Source organism: Pelophylax lessonae (assembly GCF_965119305.1).
Source record: "Pelophylax lessonae genome assembly, chromosome: 4".
In the NCBI taxonomy this organism is placed as follows: Eukaryota; Metazoa; Chordata; class Amphibia; order Anura; family Ranidae; genus Pelophylax; species Pelophylax lessonae.
Window position 1 is genome coordinate 274,820,157 of NC_138771.1, and position 17,246 is coordinate 274,837,402.

At 42.8% G+C, this 17,246-nt stretch overlaps 1 protein-coding gene across 1 annotated transcript in view; it reads right to left on the minus strand.

Annotated features, from left to right (window-relative positions):
- The window catches only part of LOC309553361 (plexin-C1-like), a 201,429-nt gene that overhangs the window by 117,445 nt on the left and 66,738 nt on the right, over positions 1–17,246 (minus strand). The window contains exon 9 of the mRNA XM_082254465.1: positions 16,927–16,977. Within this exon, the coding sequence (XP_082110591.1) occupies positions 16,927–16,977 (51 nt within the window). The remainder of the gene's footprint in view (positions 1–16,926; positions 16,978–17,246) is intronic.

Here is a 17,246-nt window from a genome sequence, read left to right on the forward strand (position 1 = left end):
TGAAAGGGGGCACGCTGTGGTCAGTCTGCATTGAAAGGGGGCACGCTGTGGTCTCTCTGCATTGCAAGGGGGCATGCTGTGGTCAGTCTGCATTGAAAGGGGGCACGCTGTGGTCAGTCTGCATTGAAAGGGGGCACGCTGTGGTCACTCTGCATTGAAAGGGGGCACGCTGTGGTCAAATATAACAGGCTAATTTTTAAGTTGATCATTTTGTACGGCCCCCGAATGATGTTACAAAAATCCAAATGGCCCTTGGCAGAAAAAAGGTTCCCCACCCCTGTGTTAGAGGAAGGCAGTTTAATTGTTTATAACACTGCTTGGAACATTCAGGAGTGCTAGAATCGGTGCTTAAGATCATTCAAACTTATTGTTATCACATTCATCACATCGCATGGTGTCATTCTTTTTTTTTTTTTGAATGAAGCTTTCAAATTAATTGTGTTGCCATGAGCAAAATTTAAAAGGGCAGATTTTTACTGCCTCTCATTCTTGGTGGGGATTCTTCCTGCCTATGGCTAACATTAGCATCTGTGTTGATGGGCTTCTGCCAATGCATTTATTTTTACATCAGAGATGCTTCTGGGATCATTAAAAATTTACACACAGGTGCATTATACCTGCAGCTTACCTCCTCCTAAAATGCATTTGACCTGCTTTAAGCAGGATTTGTGTTCCCACATTTATGTTCCCACAGCAGGTATTACCAGGAAGGCAATACCTGCTTCATGAAAGCAAAAGTTCATTAACACAGGCCCTTAAGCTAGAATAGACAAATCAAAATTTGTCTGGTTTACCAGGGAATGGATCGACCAACTTTTGACAGAAGTTGATTGTTAGAGTTTAGGTGAAATAATTAGTGTGGTTCTGATAAAATGTCATGAATAATCTTATCTGGTATCTGGGGTCTTTTTTTGCATGCAGTGTGGTTGCATTGTGGTGTGCTTAAAGGGAAACTGCACTGCATCTGAGCACCACAAACCAAAGACGCTATTTAATTAATTTTCTGATATTCAAAGCAAGCTTACTCATTGTAGTGTATTAACACAGACAAGCTGTACAGGTTGCTTCTTTATTCACTGCCCATCAGCATGCAACTAACTTCAGCCACACCCAGCTCCCAGACATATACATAATTGTAACATTTTGCAGACAGCAACTTAACCCGTTGCTTACCATACTACATTCCCTCCTCTCTTTGAATAAAACATAACATGCACAACGTATTAATAAGATTAACAAAATGCATGGATGAACAACTAAAAATTTAACCTATAAACTCCTGACTATACACATAGTCCTTAAGGTAGGCCGGTGGATTTGTTGCTCGTTTTTCTCTTGGCCATTCCGATGTGGATGGTTGTGGATTGAAGTCTGGATCACTGGCAGTATCATCACTACTCTTTGCCTGTTCGCCATCTTCCGATACTTGACCTTCTGACTCAATAAATTTCTTCACAAATGAGTAATTACGCACTTTTGTGTGTCCATCTAAATCCTCTAAAACCACTTGAGTACCTCTTTTCTCCTTTACAACATAAGGCTCAGGTTCAAGGGACGGAGCCAGTTTGTTAAACCGATCACTTTGAAGCAACACCTTATCACCCTGTTGAAGGCCACTAGGTTGACAATGGCGGCGGTGGTTTGCATACTGTTCAGCCCAGATCTTCCTTTCCTCATCAATATGCCGAAAAGGTTTCTGACTTGTAGGAGGACCCCCAATGTCTGGCAATTTTGTCCTGAATTTGCGACCACAAAGAAGTTCCGCAGGACTAACGCCAGTGACAGTATGCGGAGTTGTGCGATAAGCCAAAAGAAAACGCCACAGTTCCTTTTTCCAGTCTCTTCTCTCTAAATGAGCAATCCGCAAAGCTTTCAGCAAGGTTCGATTCTGGCGTTCCACTTCCCCGTTAGCCTGTGGCCAGTATGGAGTAGTACGATGATGTTCAATAGCATTTGATTTCAGATAATCCTGAAATTCCTGAGAAGTAAATTGGTCACCATTATCACTCACAATCCGTTTAGGCAACCCATGAGATGCAAAAATGCTCTCCAACCCCTCAATTACAGTTGATGATGTAGCTTTAGTGAGAACTACCACCTCTTGCCACCTTGAATAATAGTCCACAACAACTAAAAGATGGTGTCCAGATGGAATGTCGCACAGATCAATGGCTAAATCTTCCCATGGTCCCTCAGGTAGAACAGTGTGAGTTACTGGTTCTGGTTTAGGTTTGCTGCCCACCAACTGACATGCTCGACATGAAGAAACCAAACGTTCCACATCCTTGTCAATTCCTGGCCACCAGACTTTCTCACGTAATCTTTGTTTGGTGCGTACAATGCCTTGATGGCCCTCATGGGCTAAATGTAATGTACGTTTCCGTAAATCTTTAGGCATCACAATACAATTGCCACGTAGAACTAGTTGTCCTGCGATACTCAGCTCTTGTTTGATTCTGTGATAGCTTGGGTCACAATCCACCCAAACCCCTTGTCTTACACATTTTCTCAACCGAGCAATTTCCGGATCCACAGATGACAATTCTTCAACCTCCCGCGGTGTCAATGCCTGAGGCATGGCGTTAGTAGCCACAAAACGAATGTACTCTTCTGCCAGGTTATGAACAGGTGCAGAAGACTGAGGCAATCTGGAAAGTGCATCTGCCGCATTAGTCGGTCCAGGTCTGTACCGCACTGTAAAGCGATATGGTAACAATCTGAGAACCCATCTCTCAATTCTGGCGGATGGTTTTGAGCGTGGCGAATATATCACTTCCAGAGGCTTGTGGTCTGTGATGATTTCAAAATCAAGGCCGTAGAGATAGGTGTGAAACCTTTCACATCCCCAAACAACAGCCAAAGCTTCTTTCTCGGTCTGAGAATAACGTCTCTCTACATCAGTGAGGGATCTGCTTGCATACTGAATAGGCCTGTAATCGCCTGTGCATTGTCTCTGAACAAAGATGGCGCTTAACCCCACAGGGCTAGCATCGACAATAACTTGGGTGTGTGCAGTAGGATTGAAATAAGCCAAAGTTGTGGCGCAAGTCAGCCGTCTCTTAAGTTCATCAAATGCACCTTGTTCCAAAAAGCCCCACTTCCACGGGACTGCTTTGCGAGTCAACACTCTCAAAGGTTCACTGACAGTCACCATATCTGGAATAAACTTGGCACAGTAATTCACTAGCCCAAGAAAACTGCGTACTTCTGCAGGGTTTTCAGGATTTCTGGCATCAGACACAGCTTTAATTTTACAGTCATCCGGACCAATGCCCCTGTCAGACAGCACATGGCCCATAAAAGTCATTTTATTCATTTGAAATGTGCATTTCTTCTCATTTAATGTTAACCCTTTCTCCTTCAAGCGATTTAGCACTGCATGGAGACGTTCGTCGTGCTCCTGTGTGTTTGTTCCCCACACAATTATATCATCAGAAATGTTATGCGTGCCTTCACAACCATGTAGCACTTGCTGAATCACATGTTGATAGGCCTCCGGTGCGGACGATACTCCAAACATCAACCTCTTGTATCTAAAAAGACCTTTATGGCTTGCAAATGTAGTGATGACTCTAGATGCTGGGGTCAATTCAATCTGATGATAACCCCATTTCAAATCCAGTTTACTGAAGACACTTGCCCCATTCATTGCATGCAGAGCATCTTCAATAGTGGGAATTGGATGTCTCTCTCTCTGCACAGCTTGGTTAGCACATCTCATGTCCACACAAATCCGAATATCTGTGCCCTTTGGTACAACAACTAACAGCGATACCCACGGAGTGGGCCCTTCCACAGGTTCAATAATGTCAAGGTCTAGCAGCTCTGCCAGTTTGTGCTCAACAGGTGATCTCAGGCTATAAGGAAGTCTGCGTACTGGCTGTGCAATAGGCTTTACATGTGGATCAATGTGAAGCTCCAACTGAAAATCCTTTAATTTTCCAAACCCAGAGAAGCAATCTTTAAATTCCTCTTTCAATGCAGAAATAGCAGGAGACACCATATTCACTCTTGCGCTGCCTACATCACGGCCAATCTGTAACACCCCTAGTGCCATTGCGGTTTGACGACCAAGCAGAGGCGACCCTGTGCCATCTACAACATAGAATTCGGTCTGCAATGGAGGACCAGTCTCATGTGTTTGAACAGAGGTATAAAATTTGCCTTTAAGTTGCAGTGGTGTACTGGAGCCATAAGTATAAATCTGTTTAGTGGTGTTACACAATTTAAGGTGATTTTCTCTGCCATTAAGACTGTGCCAAGAAGCCAAGTCCATAACATTGCATGTAGCTCCAGAGTCAATCAACACTGACACATCTGTATTTCCAATCTTAATGGTTAATGTCCCAGCTTGCAAAGAACACAGGGAGAATATAAATTCACAGTCAGGAGCACTCTCTTTATCCTCAGCTATAACATTTACTTGTGCAGATTGTCCTTTGGTTTTGTTATCTCTGGTTGTACTTCTACACACAGCTGCAAAATGACCTGTCTTTCCACAAGCATAGCACATTTTATTCTGTACCACAGTGTAGTCCTGACTTGTGTGTCCCGCCCTGCCACATTTATTGCAGGTGATATGTAAAGTCCTCTTTGGAAAACTCTCTTTCCTACTCCAGATATTCCTATTATTATAGGTAGGTTTGGAGACTGTATTGACAGATGCAGTGTTCTTGGTTTCAATATGCAGAGCCTGGAGCTCAGACAGTTCAATGGCTCTTGCAATCTCCTGCAGACTAGTAAGTGTGAGACTAGGTTCTCTCAATAATCTCCTCCTGAGGTGCACAGATGTGCATTTCTCTATGACCTGATCTCTGATTATCTCCTCAGTTACAGTCCCAAAATCACAAGACTTTGCCAGATATTTCAGCCTAGTCACATAACTGTCTGTGGTTTCTCCAAGTTCTTGCACAGCCTGTCTAAACTTATATCTTTCATAGGGAATATTTTTCTTTGGCTCAAAGTACTCACTCAGTCTATTCATGGCTGTCTCATAGTCTGAATCTTCCCCTGTTGCTCCCAGGGTTTCAAAAATGTCCTGAACTTGAGGTCCAGCTAGATGCAGCAGCATGGCTCTCTTCTGAGCAGGTGCAGTCACTCCTGTGGCTATAACATAGAGCTGAAATCCCTTCTTCCACTTGTCCCAGCGCTGTGAGAGACTAGTGTGGTCTCCAGACACATCAAACGGTCCGATAGCCGGTAAATCCAGAAAGCTAGCCATCCTCGTCGCCAAAATGTAGTGTATTAACACAGACAAGCTGTACAGGTTGCTTCTTTATTCACTGCCCATCAGCATGCAACTAACTTCAGCCACACCCAGCTCCCAGACATATACATAATTGTAACATTTTGCAGACAGCAACTTAACCCGTTGCTTACCATACTACACTCATCCATCCACATCCCCATGCTTTAATTTGCTAAGAAATCACTTTGGAAAAACACCCCCTAGCATTTCTGGCCATGGTCATCTTGAGTAGGGGCAGATGATTTATGTAGCATTTACTTCCTGGAATCCATCTACCCTTAGCACAGGCTTGCAGCTCGGAGGGTGTGCTTAGCTGAGAAAACCTCACCTCCCTTCCTGAAGGCTCCTGGGATGTATGGCAATATTTGCCTAGACAAAAAAGAAAAAGAGGGGAAGAAAGGAAAGAAGGGAAAGAGAGGTTTCCCCTTCCACCCCATATATCCCCTCAAAGAATGGGCCTTTAAGCAGTAACCCCCAAATGGTATATAAAACCAATACAGCAATATAGATCAAAAAATTACAAAGATATATTTTAATAAACATACAACATCATATACATGACCTAATCCAAAACTGGGTCCCGGTAGGAGGATCCCTGTGACATGGTTACATACAATGACATTGCGGGGGCCTCCCACTTATCCTACACCTCTCATGTCTCTTCACAGTTGCAGACTAGAGTCAAGCTCAACATGGTCTTCTTTCCCCACTGATTCCGCCAAGCCCATTATCTTGGCTGTGGTTTAGCTAGATAGTAGGTAGGGACAGTGGAAATCTTGCTCATCCATTCATGCGCGTCACTAATCAGATGACGAGGCATTTGGCTACCTTAAGAGAGTCATAGTTACTCCTGCCGTTTACCCGCGCTTCATTGAATTTCTTCACTTTAACATTCAGAGCACTGGGCAAAAATCACATTGCGTCAACACCCGCCTCGGGCATTCAAAATGCTTTGTTTTAATTAAACAGTCAGATTCCCCTGGTCCGCACCAGTCAGCTGCTAGGTTCCCTGGCTGAGGCAAGGAAGGGCCCGGGAAGGGGGGAAGGCGGGGACGAGGACGGTGGGGCAGGTGGGGCGGGGGTTTCGCCTCAACGTTAAGTTAAATGAGATAATGAAGTTCCGCTTTAAAATGTGTTTTACTTGCTTTACCATGTATCCTTATAGAAACAAGTGCCTTGCTGAAAAAAAAAAAAAAACAGCAACAAGCAAGCAAATAGCAAGCACGATTATCACACATCTTTCTATACTACATACAGTATATGCAAACAGAGCTATAGTGGTATTTTAGGACTAAAGTTTGAAATCTTTGTACTGGCTACCAGTAAGTATTCCTTTAGCTACGTTCACACCAGAAACACATGTGAAGATATGTGTCACATTGATGTGGGTTGAAAATGGTGGATGCACACAAAGACTAGCTACCTTGATTGATTCACGGATGAGATGACCCCTTGTTTTTGATGAAAGCGTCCCTCGGTCATGCAGCTCCTCTTTGGAGGATGTATCTTTTGCTCTTAAGAATTTTAGTCATAGCCCAAAATGGCATTATACAAGTTTCCTTAGTGATTACTTGTGTATGTCACTAATGGTATTATGTATTGGTACTTTTTTATACTGTATTCAGGCCCAAACTGGCCAAAGGGGAGACCGGGCGCTTGACCGGTGGGCCGAGGCCACATGTTTTTGTGGGGCCCAAGGAAGCTGGGCTGCTCCTTGAGCCTACACCTCTCACAGAGCCTCTCCACAGCCGCCTGTTCATTTCAACTGTTTGGCATCGAGGGTGCGGCCCCCCCTGTGAGCCTGGATAGGAGGAGCAGAAGGGGCGGCTGCATTTAGAAGACTCAATCTCTCTATTCCTTCTTGCGACCTCTGAAAGCCTGCAGGAGGGAGAAGAGTAGAAGCAGGCTATCAATGGCTGCAGGAGGAAATGGAGAGATTTATTCTTCTAAATGCATCCGCCCCTACAGCTCCTCCTATCCAGCATTTTTCTGCCGACCTCCAGCGCTCTGTGACACCCCCAGTGCTCTCCGGCGCCCACTGTGCTCTCCAATATCCTCCAGTGCTCTACAGACCCCCCTGTGCTCTCTGATATCCCCCAGTGATCTTTGCCCCCCCCCCAGTGCTCTCCGGCCCCCCCTGCTCTCCAATATCCCCCAGTGCTCCCCCCCAGTGCTCTCTGCCCCCCCAGTGCTCTCTGACATCCCACAGTGCTCCGTGACATCCCCCAGTACTTTACGGCCCCCCAGTGCTCTCTGACATCCCACAGTTCTCTCTGACATCCCCATTGCTCTCCAACATCCCCCAGTGCTCTTCAGCCCTCCCAGTGCTCTCTTAAATCTCCCAGTGCTCTTCAACATCCCCCAGTTCTCTCCGACAGCCCCCAGTGCTTTCCAACATTCCCCAGTTCTCTGGCCCCCCAATGCCCTCCAACCTCCCCCAGTGCCCTCTTAAATTCCCCAGTGCTCTCGACCCTCCCCCCCCCCAGTGCTCTCTGATATCTCTCAATGCCTCTAACATCCCTCAGTGCTCTTTCAACATCCCCCAGTGCTCTCCAACATCCCCCATTGCTCTCTGCCCCCCCCCGGTGCTCTCTGACATCCCCCAGTGCTCTCTGCCTGCCCCAGTGCTCTCTGCCTGCCCCAGTGCTCTCCTCCTCCCCAAGTGCTCTCCAACATCTCCCAGTGCTCTTTGATATCTCCCAGTGCTCTCTGACATCCCCCAGTACTCTCAGCCTTCCCCTATGCTCTTACCCCCCCCCCCCCAAATGCTCTCTTCTCCCCATGTTTTCTGTCCCCCCCCATGTTCTCCACTCCCCCCCATGTTCTCTGGCTCCCCGTGATCTCCACCCCACCCTGTGTTATTTTTCCTCCCCCCTGTGTTCTATGCCTCCTCCTCGTGTTCTCCACCTCCCCCCTGTGCTCTCTGGCCCCACCCTGTGCTCTCCCCCCCACCCTGTGTTCTCCAGCCTCCTCCCTGTGCTCTCTGGCCCCCTCATACTCTTTCCCAGCCCCCTCACTACTCGCAGGTCTGCCGGGTTCCCCCCTCTCTTCTCTTGGATAGAGAGTGGGGATGGGCCTTTTAGGATGTCTTGGGCTGCTTAGTTTAAAATGCCTGAGCCTATTTGTTGTCCCAGTCCAGGCCTGGCTGTATTATATGATTTTATATCTGTATGGTTTATAACCCTAATATAAATGATTGGAAAGGAAAACAGCTGATGCACTTTATGGTATGGATTGCATTACAATTGACTTGAATTTGAAGTACAGGCCAATGCAACCAAAATGCAGTATACAGGATTTTTTTTTACAATGTAATGCAATGAGATGCTATGTGTTTACAAACTTTAAGATCTTTTAGATTAATATGAGTAAGCGAAATAGTTGAAGTACAATATGGAAACGGATATATAGATTTGCATCTTGAACAAAGATATGCTTTAATTCAATACAAAACCAAACCCACTGATTTATCTTTTTCCCAAGTCAAGGCATGCCATAAATGATAACTGCAACAGTTACTAGTGTGCCTTTGATAGCTCTCAACCAAGCCATCAAATGGCTGGTGTCAAAGTTGATCACATGTGTAGCACAATGACAAATGTAGATTAAACTGAGGTCAAGATGACAGCTTCTGTGGCTGTAAAAGATAAGTTAAGGTATATTATTAGAGGGTTTTAACAGACATTAAAGTGCTTGTTACCCTAAAAAAAAAAAAAAAAAAGGATCCTGTTCCTTTTTAAAGGATGAATAACAGCACAATGCTTGTAATGTGTAATTTGGCCCCTTCTATCAGCTGAAATACCTGGCTGATCCTGCCTGGTTCTGCTCACCCCTCTGTAAGCTGACCACCGTTTATCATGGCTGCTGAACCCTGACACCGTGGTCAGTTTACGCGCCTCTGTCACTTGTCCTTTCTGCTCTCCCCCCCCCCTCCCCTCCCTGCCTGTATGCTCTGTGAGTGGGCCGCCCCTTCCCTCCCCTTTTAGCACTGTTTTGAGCAGTGCAAACATTACTGTTTCAAATCACTACCAGCCCCTCTGCTAGGATAACCTGTAATATATACTGTATGCTGTTTTGTAAAATTCATCTTCTGAATACCTTATTGATCTCGGCCCCTCCCTCCGTAGTACATACATCGGAGAAAGAGAGCGACGGGCGGTTATGTAACCGCTGATCGGGGAGAAGTAATAAGGTATTTAAAAGATGAATTTTACAAAACAGCATACAGTATATACTACATGTTATCCTAGCAGAGGGGCTGACAGTGATTGGGAGCACTGCCTTAACAACTCCCTTAACTGATTGGAAAGAGGAACAACCATTCTCCTGCTAAAACTGATAAAGTGACATGTTTAAGTATGGTGCAAACATTTTATAAATATGTGTTAAAAATGTTTTAGACATCTGAGGTTAGTCAGGCATACACAATCCAACCGCTAAAAACTATATTTTTCTTGGTTATAATTTGCATTTAAAATCATGGGAAAAGTTGACAAGTACAATGCAATACAGGAAGTGGTTAGTTATAGAACAGCTGTCAATACTGGTGTTTACACATATGAAAGGGCACGTGTGATCAATTAAAGCATTACAGTAATTATTCCAGTAAAAGGGTTAGTTGGTGTGAATCGCATACAAAGTGTCAACAATGGTAAGGAGTGTTTAATTGTGCTGAACAGGAGGCATGAGGAGGTGGGGGAGAGTCAGTTGGATGGGGTTTAAAGTCCATGTGTCCAAATGCACAAGAGCAGGGGCCATTACAGTTCCAAGAGATGGCAATCAAAATCTTGTGGAAGGTAGCAAAGTCAAAGGGAAGGATCCATAAGCCGCACATCAAAAATGAGACCTGTATGAATTGCAGCCTCTGTCCCGACTCCAGCCAGGCCACGCCTTCAACACGTTTTGCTCCACCTCTTAGAGCTTAATCATGGGGATGGGAGTTCTGAGTATAAGGCGATGTTTATAAGAGCATCATTGGCTGCCATATGATTAAAAATGGATGACATGGGCAGACAAAATGCACAGGTACACAAACCAGCAAGCAAATAAGTACATTGTAAAGTGCTGTGCTATATAAATCCTGTATAATAATAATATAATAATAAGTAATTAGATACAGTAGATGGATAGATCGGTCACAAACATCAAAATTGGTCACAAGCATCAAAACTGGAAAGTCACTGCTCTGTAAAGAGCAAACATATATGCAAAGACAAAAGCAGCAATATTCTCAAGACTGCAAAAAATCATTTTTTAGTTGTTTGTTGACCGATATAGTTATCCACAGAGGAAAAGAAAAAAGAAATAATAAACAGAAAAAAGTAAGTGTACCTATGTGTGTCAACCTAGTGAGCATGATTAAAACCAATGAAGTGTTTTCAGAAAAAAAAAACTAAAAACAAATAAATATGTATACTCAAGAAAAAAAACAACTTGAAAGAAATGAAGTGGGACAAAAATGATAGAAATGTTGATTGACAATTGATTTTCTCCTATATTCCATCAATAATTCAGAAAGATGTATAACATCTATATGTGTATCAATCAATGTATATAATAAGAAGAGCAGAGGTCACTCCAACACTGATATGGCCAACATGAGAATGTATGGTATAGAAAAAAGAAAAATAGTAGATGGTAAAAAGGAAAGAGAAGAAAATGACAAGGAAACCTGTTGAAACATCTTGACAGGGAAAGGACAGATTACTCAAAATAATGGGCAATATCCCATTCAAAATTAAGGCCTCTAGGTATATGAGTATACAGTTTAAAAATCCAAAATACCTCCCTCCTACACAAGAGGGAGAATCGGTCACTGCCATGGACATGTCGATTAATCCTTTCAATGATTTGAACTCTAAGGGATTGTGTGTTCTATTGATGGAGAGAATTCAAGTGTCTAGCCAGACTTGTATTTTTGTTGGTCCTAATGTCTGAGAAATGACCCTCATTCTATCATTTTAAACGTCTCATGGTTCTACCCACCTTTTGGATGTTACATGAAATACGGGTAACTATGTAGTGACAAATAGTGTGTGGCAATTGACCAGCTGTTTAATACCAGTGGAAAAACCATTAAAGCATGAAATAATGGTATGGAGGTTTCCCAAATGATTGCAGCAGCAATCTGGCTGCTCCACATCTATATAGACCAATAGCATTTGACCAAGTCCATGGTGGCGAATTGGAAATGAATAGACTGGAAGATATTGTGTTTCATATAATGCGTGCCCTCCTACCTACAAATCTAACACACTGACCCAATATCTTGTGGTAGCTGTCATCCCCATGTAAAAGGGGGAAGTGTTTAAATATGATACATTTGATATCTTTGAATAGTAGACTATAGCACGTGGAGAATACAAGTGGACAAATAGGTCCAGCTAACTTAGGAGGGCGTTGTGTGAGTAAATGAATCCTTGATAAACTCCTGTCATATAGGCAGGCTTGTCTGACGTTAGATTTTTTATTATCACATTCACATAGTCTTGTTTCTAATAAAATATCTTCTCTATCAAAATCAGTAAGCTGCTTTCACATGAGTGGTCAGATCGTCAGACTCCGCTTTGCTCAGAGGGGGATCGATCTGCTGATCCCCGCTGAGCAGGCTGATTACAGGTCTGTCTCCGCTCACTGTGCTGAGACAGACCTGTCAGAATCCTGCTCTGGGGAGATTGGATGAAAACGGACCCCCTGGAAAATAGGGTCACCATCTGTCTGGATTTGGAGGACAGGATCACATCGGATAGCGGCGGGTGTCAGCGGACATGTCAACACTCCATAGGGGTGAATGGAGGGTCCGATCAGATCCACCTGAAAAACTGACAGGCGGACCTGATCAGAAAGCCCGTGTAAAAGGGCCCTAAGGCTAGAGCAGTTGCGTCTGATCCTATTGGACTGACCACATGGAATGGCCTTAATGGTGTGTGTGGAATGACAACTAGATGCATGTAAAAGTGCGTTATTAGAAGTAAGTTTTCTGTATTCTGGCACTGTGACTGACGCAGACTGGGTGGAGCCAGACAAGGTGAGCTCAAGATAGGTAATTGTAGAATGGTGTTCTTCCAAAATGAATCTCAGATTTAGGGGATCATTGTTAAGATAGTTCGAAAATTCAGTTATGGGTGTATCACGTATGACAATGAAAATCAGGTGTAGCGAAAAATAAGTAATGATGGTGTCCCTGAATGGGTTGTTGGCCATTTATATCTATATAATTCCTCCCATCAGCCCATACATAAGTTAACGTAAGACGGAGAGAAAGATGCTCCCTGTTTTTGTATGTTCCAATTCTTCTCAAAGAGGAAGTAGTTATGATGTATCAAAAAAGAAGCCCCTTCTAAAATGAACCATTTTAGTTCAGGAGAGTATTCTGTGTAAAGGTCAGTGTTGGGGTAGTTACTCAAATAATGTAACTAGTTACTAGTTACTAGTTACTTCTGTAAATTGTAATGAGATTACTTTACTAGTTACTGCATTTGAAAAGTAACTTCACTACTTATTACTTTACTGTACTCTTTCTTCATTTACCGTGTAGAAGAAGATACATGACACTCTTTCTGCATAGAGTTTATTGTATAAACACAGGCTTTGGGAAAAATGAGAACAAAACCTGAAAAAACAGAATAAAACATAAAGTGCAACAAAAAGTCATAAACTTCATCCCTCTCTATTCTTCGAAATAACGATTGTATCGCACGGCTTGGGTAACGCAGGAAAGCGCATTCCTATAGCCTAGTAAAGTAGTGTAGTTACCTCCTATAGCCTAGTAAAGTAGTGTAGTTACCAATATTAGTATTGTAACTAGTTACTTTACTTAGTTACCAAAAAAGTAATGTAGTTACTGTAATCAGTTACTTTGTAACTAGTTACCCCCAACACTGGTAAAGGTCCATGTGATGTTTGAGTGAACGAAGACCCAAATTATGAGAAATGCTGGAGTATAGGGATCAGATGTCACAAGTTAGCCATTTCATGTTTTCATCTCAGTGTTAGACTTCAAATACTTGGACAGTGTGTTTGCTGTCACGTAAATGAGAAGGGATTCTATTGAACAAGGCCTGTAACAGCGTGTCCATTAAACTACCAAGTGGTTTACTTTACACACATGAGTCTGCTTTTTTATGCGCTGCTTATGGATCCTTCCTTTTGACTTTGCTGCAGCTTGGAGCTAGGACAAGCTCCCTGTTTCTACTGGCACTTAAGTGGCATCTATATTTTGTCTTTTTGGGTCCTGTGTAAGGTAATTAGAGATCCATGGTTCCCAGACAAGATGGAATTTGCACTGAAGCCAAACTGTCAATTTTAAGCATAGTCCAGTGGACTCCAGATTTAACCTTGGATACAGGGATATGTTTAGATAATTAAGTCTTTGCTATTGCTTGTTTCATGGCAGTGAGGACAAATTGAGATTTTGAAATCCCCTCAAGTTTTAGATTGAGGAGGGCTACATATGGATTCAGCTTGAGTGCTGTCCAGAAAAGGGTGTGCAGAATGCAGTACATTTGCTGCCAAAAATGCTGAACCACTGGATACGTCCTCTTGGTATGAATAAAGGAACCAAAATCAGAGCAACAATGGAAACAGTGTGCAGAAGAATCAGTGTTAATATGCACTAATCTAGTTGAAACCATGTACCTCCAAGGTAATACTTTGTAGTTGGTTTTGACAGCAGATGCATTGAGAAAGCATGATTTTGTGGTGGTTAAGATTTAGGGTCAGTGTTTGTAGTCTATAGACATCTGTGGATCTTGTTCCCATTTACAGACATTATTTAAGGGTTTTAGTGTTTTTTGGTGGTTAAAGTGTTGTATAGGTGGAAGATCAGTCCCGCTAAATGTGGGTCATTTTTACATTTAGATTCAAAAGGTGTGAGAATAAGATTGCCCCCCTTTGTGGCACACAGTTTGACAGAATGTAATGCTTGACCCATAAAGATTGAAATAGTTCAGAATGAGGCAAGTGGTGTGATTTCTGGAGGTCAACAAAGGATTTGAATCCTCTTGGAGCCAGTAAGGAGTGAAATTGAGTCACCCATGAAGCAATCCAGTGTTTGGGAAAACCAAGGGATTCAAAACCTGAAGAGAAGAGGGCTTTGAAAATTATAGACAATAGTGGTGGGGGGAAAGGTAACATCCTAACTATATGATACTGTCCCCAAAGCTGCATCGAGTGCTGTGTAATGGGGTTTAGGAGGACTTTCCTGTCCTAAGGGTGTAGCCACAACAGGTTACGGATGGACAGGGGAGCACAATCTAGCTTCTAACTCAACCTAAAGTGGGGTTCTGGCCTAGGTTGAAACATGACATGTTTGGAACTTCTTGATTTATGATTGCACTATTTTAAGCGCATCACCTGTTCCTGGGATAAGCGCATAACAGGGGCAGGTACCAATATTGGTAAAACCTTTAACAAGTATTATAATTTAGGCAGGTATGTCATTTTTTCAACTGCTATATGTCCCACCCAGGACAGGTTTAATTAGCCTAGTTTTGTAAGAGAAGTTTGAGTGTCTAAAAGAGAGGGGGATAATGGCCTACAAAATGGTAGACTAATTGTTTGTCAAACACCCAAAAATGTTTTTTTTTTGGTGCTCTTATTGGTATTGGAAAGTTTGTTGGAGGGTACGGAGGTGAGAGGCGTGGATTTTGCAGGGTTAACCTGACGGTCCAAAAAGGAGCCAAATGCGCTAGAATTTTGTGTTGGTTGGGCAGCGAGATTAGTGGATTTGTTATTGTGAAAATTATGTCTTTTTTGAAGAGGCTTAAGCCTGCTGAACCGGTCAAGATTTGAACCATGTATAGGCCTGAATGTGCCCAAAAGGGGGTGATTTAAAGCCTGCGTACTTCACATATGTTAAAGGAGAGTTGTATAAGCTCCAGATTCATGAAAAAAATTTGGCGCCAAAGCCCCACTTTTCTAAAATGTAAAATAGGTAGGGCCAGGATACAGTGCTGAAGGATTTCTGTATGTCAAGTGAAAAGAGTATGAGTGGTATCTAATGTCTCTTGGAGGCCTCAACCAGGAAAGCTAGTTTGTGTATATTTGGCACTAGCTTATTTTGTGGGCACAAAGTTGAATTTCTCGGTGGATGAGCACTCCTATGTTTTATTTAACCTGGTAGCCAGGATTTGAGTTTGTTTATCTTAATGCACTGTATGCATTAAGATAAAAAAAAAAAAAACTTCTGTGTGAAGCAGCCCCCCCAATACTTACTTGAGCCCATCTCGATCCAGGGATTTTGCACTAGAGATTCGGCTGTCCGGGACTCTCTCTCCTGATTGACTGAGACACAGCGGAGGATGCCATAGGCTCCTACTGCTGTCAATCAAAGTCAGTGAGTCAATGAGGAGAGAGAGGAGGGAGGGCCAAACTGCGGCTTCGTGTCTGAATGAAAAAACAGAGCAGGGGCTTGGCTCGAGTGCCCCCATAGCAAGCTGCCTACTGTGGGGGCAGGAGGGATGGGCCAGGAGCGCCGAAGAGGAACCCCAGAAGAGGAGGATCTGGGCTGCTTTGTGCCAAACCACTGCACAGAGCAGGTGAGTATAACGCGTTTTTTCTTTTTATAAAAAAAAAAAATGAGACTTTAGTATCACTTTGATGTCGACAATCGAAAGGGGGATTACGTTTGGGGATCATAGCGTCCAGGAGGGATTCTGGATGGAAGGATTGTTGATTGCGAAGGTCATTAAAGGTGTTTTGGAAAAGAGGTGCAAGTATGTCTAGGAAATATTTTTTAATTAGAGGCTGAGAAGCCATCAGGTCTTGATCTTTTTTGCACAGGTGCTTCAGAGCAGAGACAAGAGTCAAATATATCACTGCATATCAGCATATAATTCAACAATTATAAACTTTTAAAGTAACAATTTTTGCTGTAAAATACTGGGGATCGAGTGCTACTGATCCTTCAGGAACTGCAGTTCCTGTGCTATCAATCAATACAATCCTAAATAGAGTAAAACATTGGTCAAGAACAAATTTTTACCTAGGTCCCTTTAGAAATATCTGACTGCAAGAAGTTATAACAACATGCTAGTCTCTCCTCAGATTGCAGAAAATGAGCCAAAGTAGGAGGGATTGAAAAAAGGGAAAAGAAGGGGAGGGGAATGGGGAAGGTGGTGAACAAGGTAAAAGGGGGTGGGGAGGGAAATCAAGGTTAAGCAGTGGAGGAATTTGCAGGGAGTGTGGGAAAAAGGTCAACTGAGGAAGGGGAATACAGTCTATTAAGGCAAGCAGTGACATAAATAAAGCTAGTGGAACAATGTCCTATAGAGGATCTGCACCATCTTGGATTAAAACTGCAACTAGTCTCAATGAGAGCTTCAGGCCTGGAGCATGTGCCTCTAAAAAGGTATATTTTTAAAAATAATAAATAAGCTTATAGCTCAGATCAGATCGGCTTAAATTATCCAACATGACCAACCGCTGTTTACTCTGAGTTGGACTAGTGCCAGCTACTGGAGCTCAACAACGTGGGAATGGTTGCACAGTATGGCTACAATCTCATGCCTATGGGCTCTTTAATCTTTCTGTAGAATACTCTGAAAAAAATTATCTGATCAGATATAAGCCACCTATATGTCAATTCAGGTCATTCAATTCATCAACTCTGATAGTATGGTCTTCCTCTTCAAAGAAAAGTTATAAGTTATTAGAGAAAAAAGTTAATTAAAACTTACACTACATGATGATTCAGTGGTTGCCGCATTCTCTATGGTTTTGCAATCAGTCTGAAATTAAACAAAAAAGATCAAATAAGGTCCTTACAAACAAATATACCTTTGTACTGACATCAACATTCTTTGGCAGTGACAATTACTTATAAGTAGCCCTATAGCTTGTTCCTACAACCACCCTAAGCCCTGACTCATTCCTATTAAAGATTTTTTTTTTTTTAAACCTGGTGAAATGACAGATGACAGAAAGATACCAAAAGAATACACAGAGGTGTTTATTTACTAAAGCTAGAGAGGGGATAAATTGTCACAATTCTGCAGAT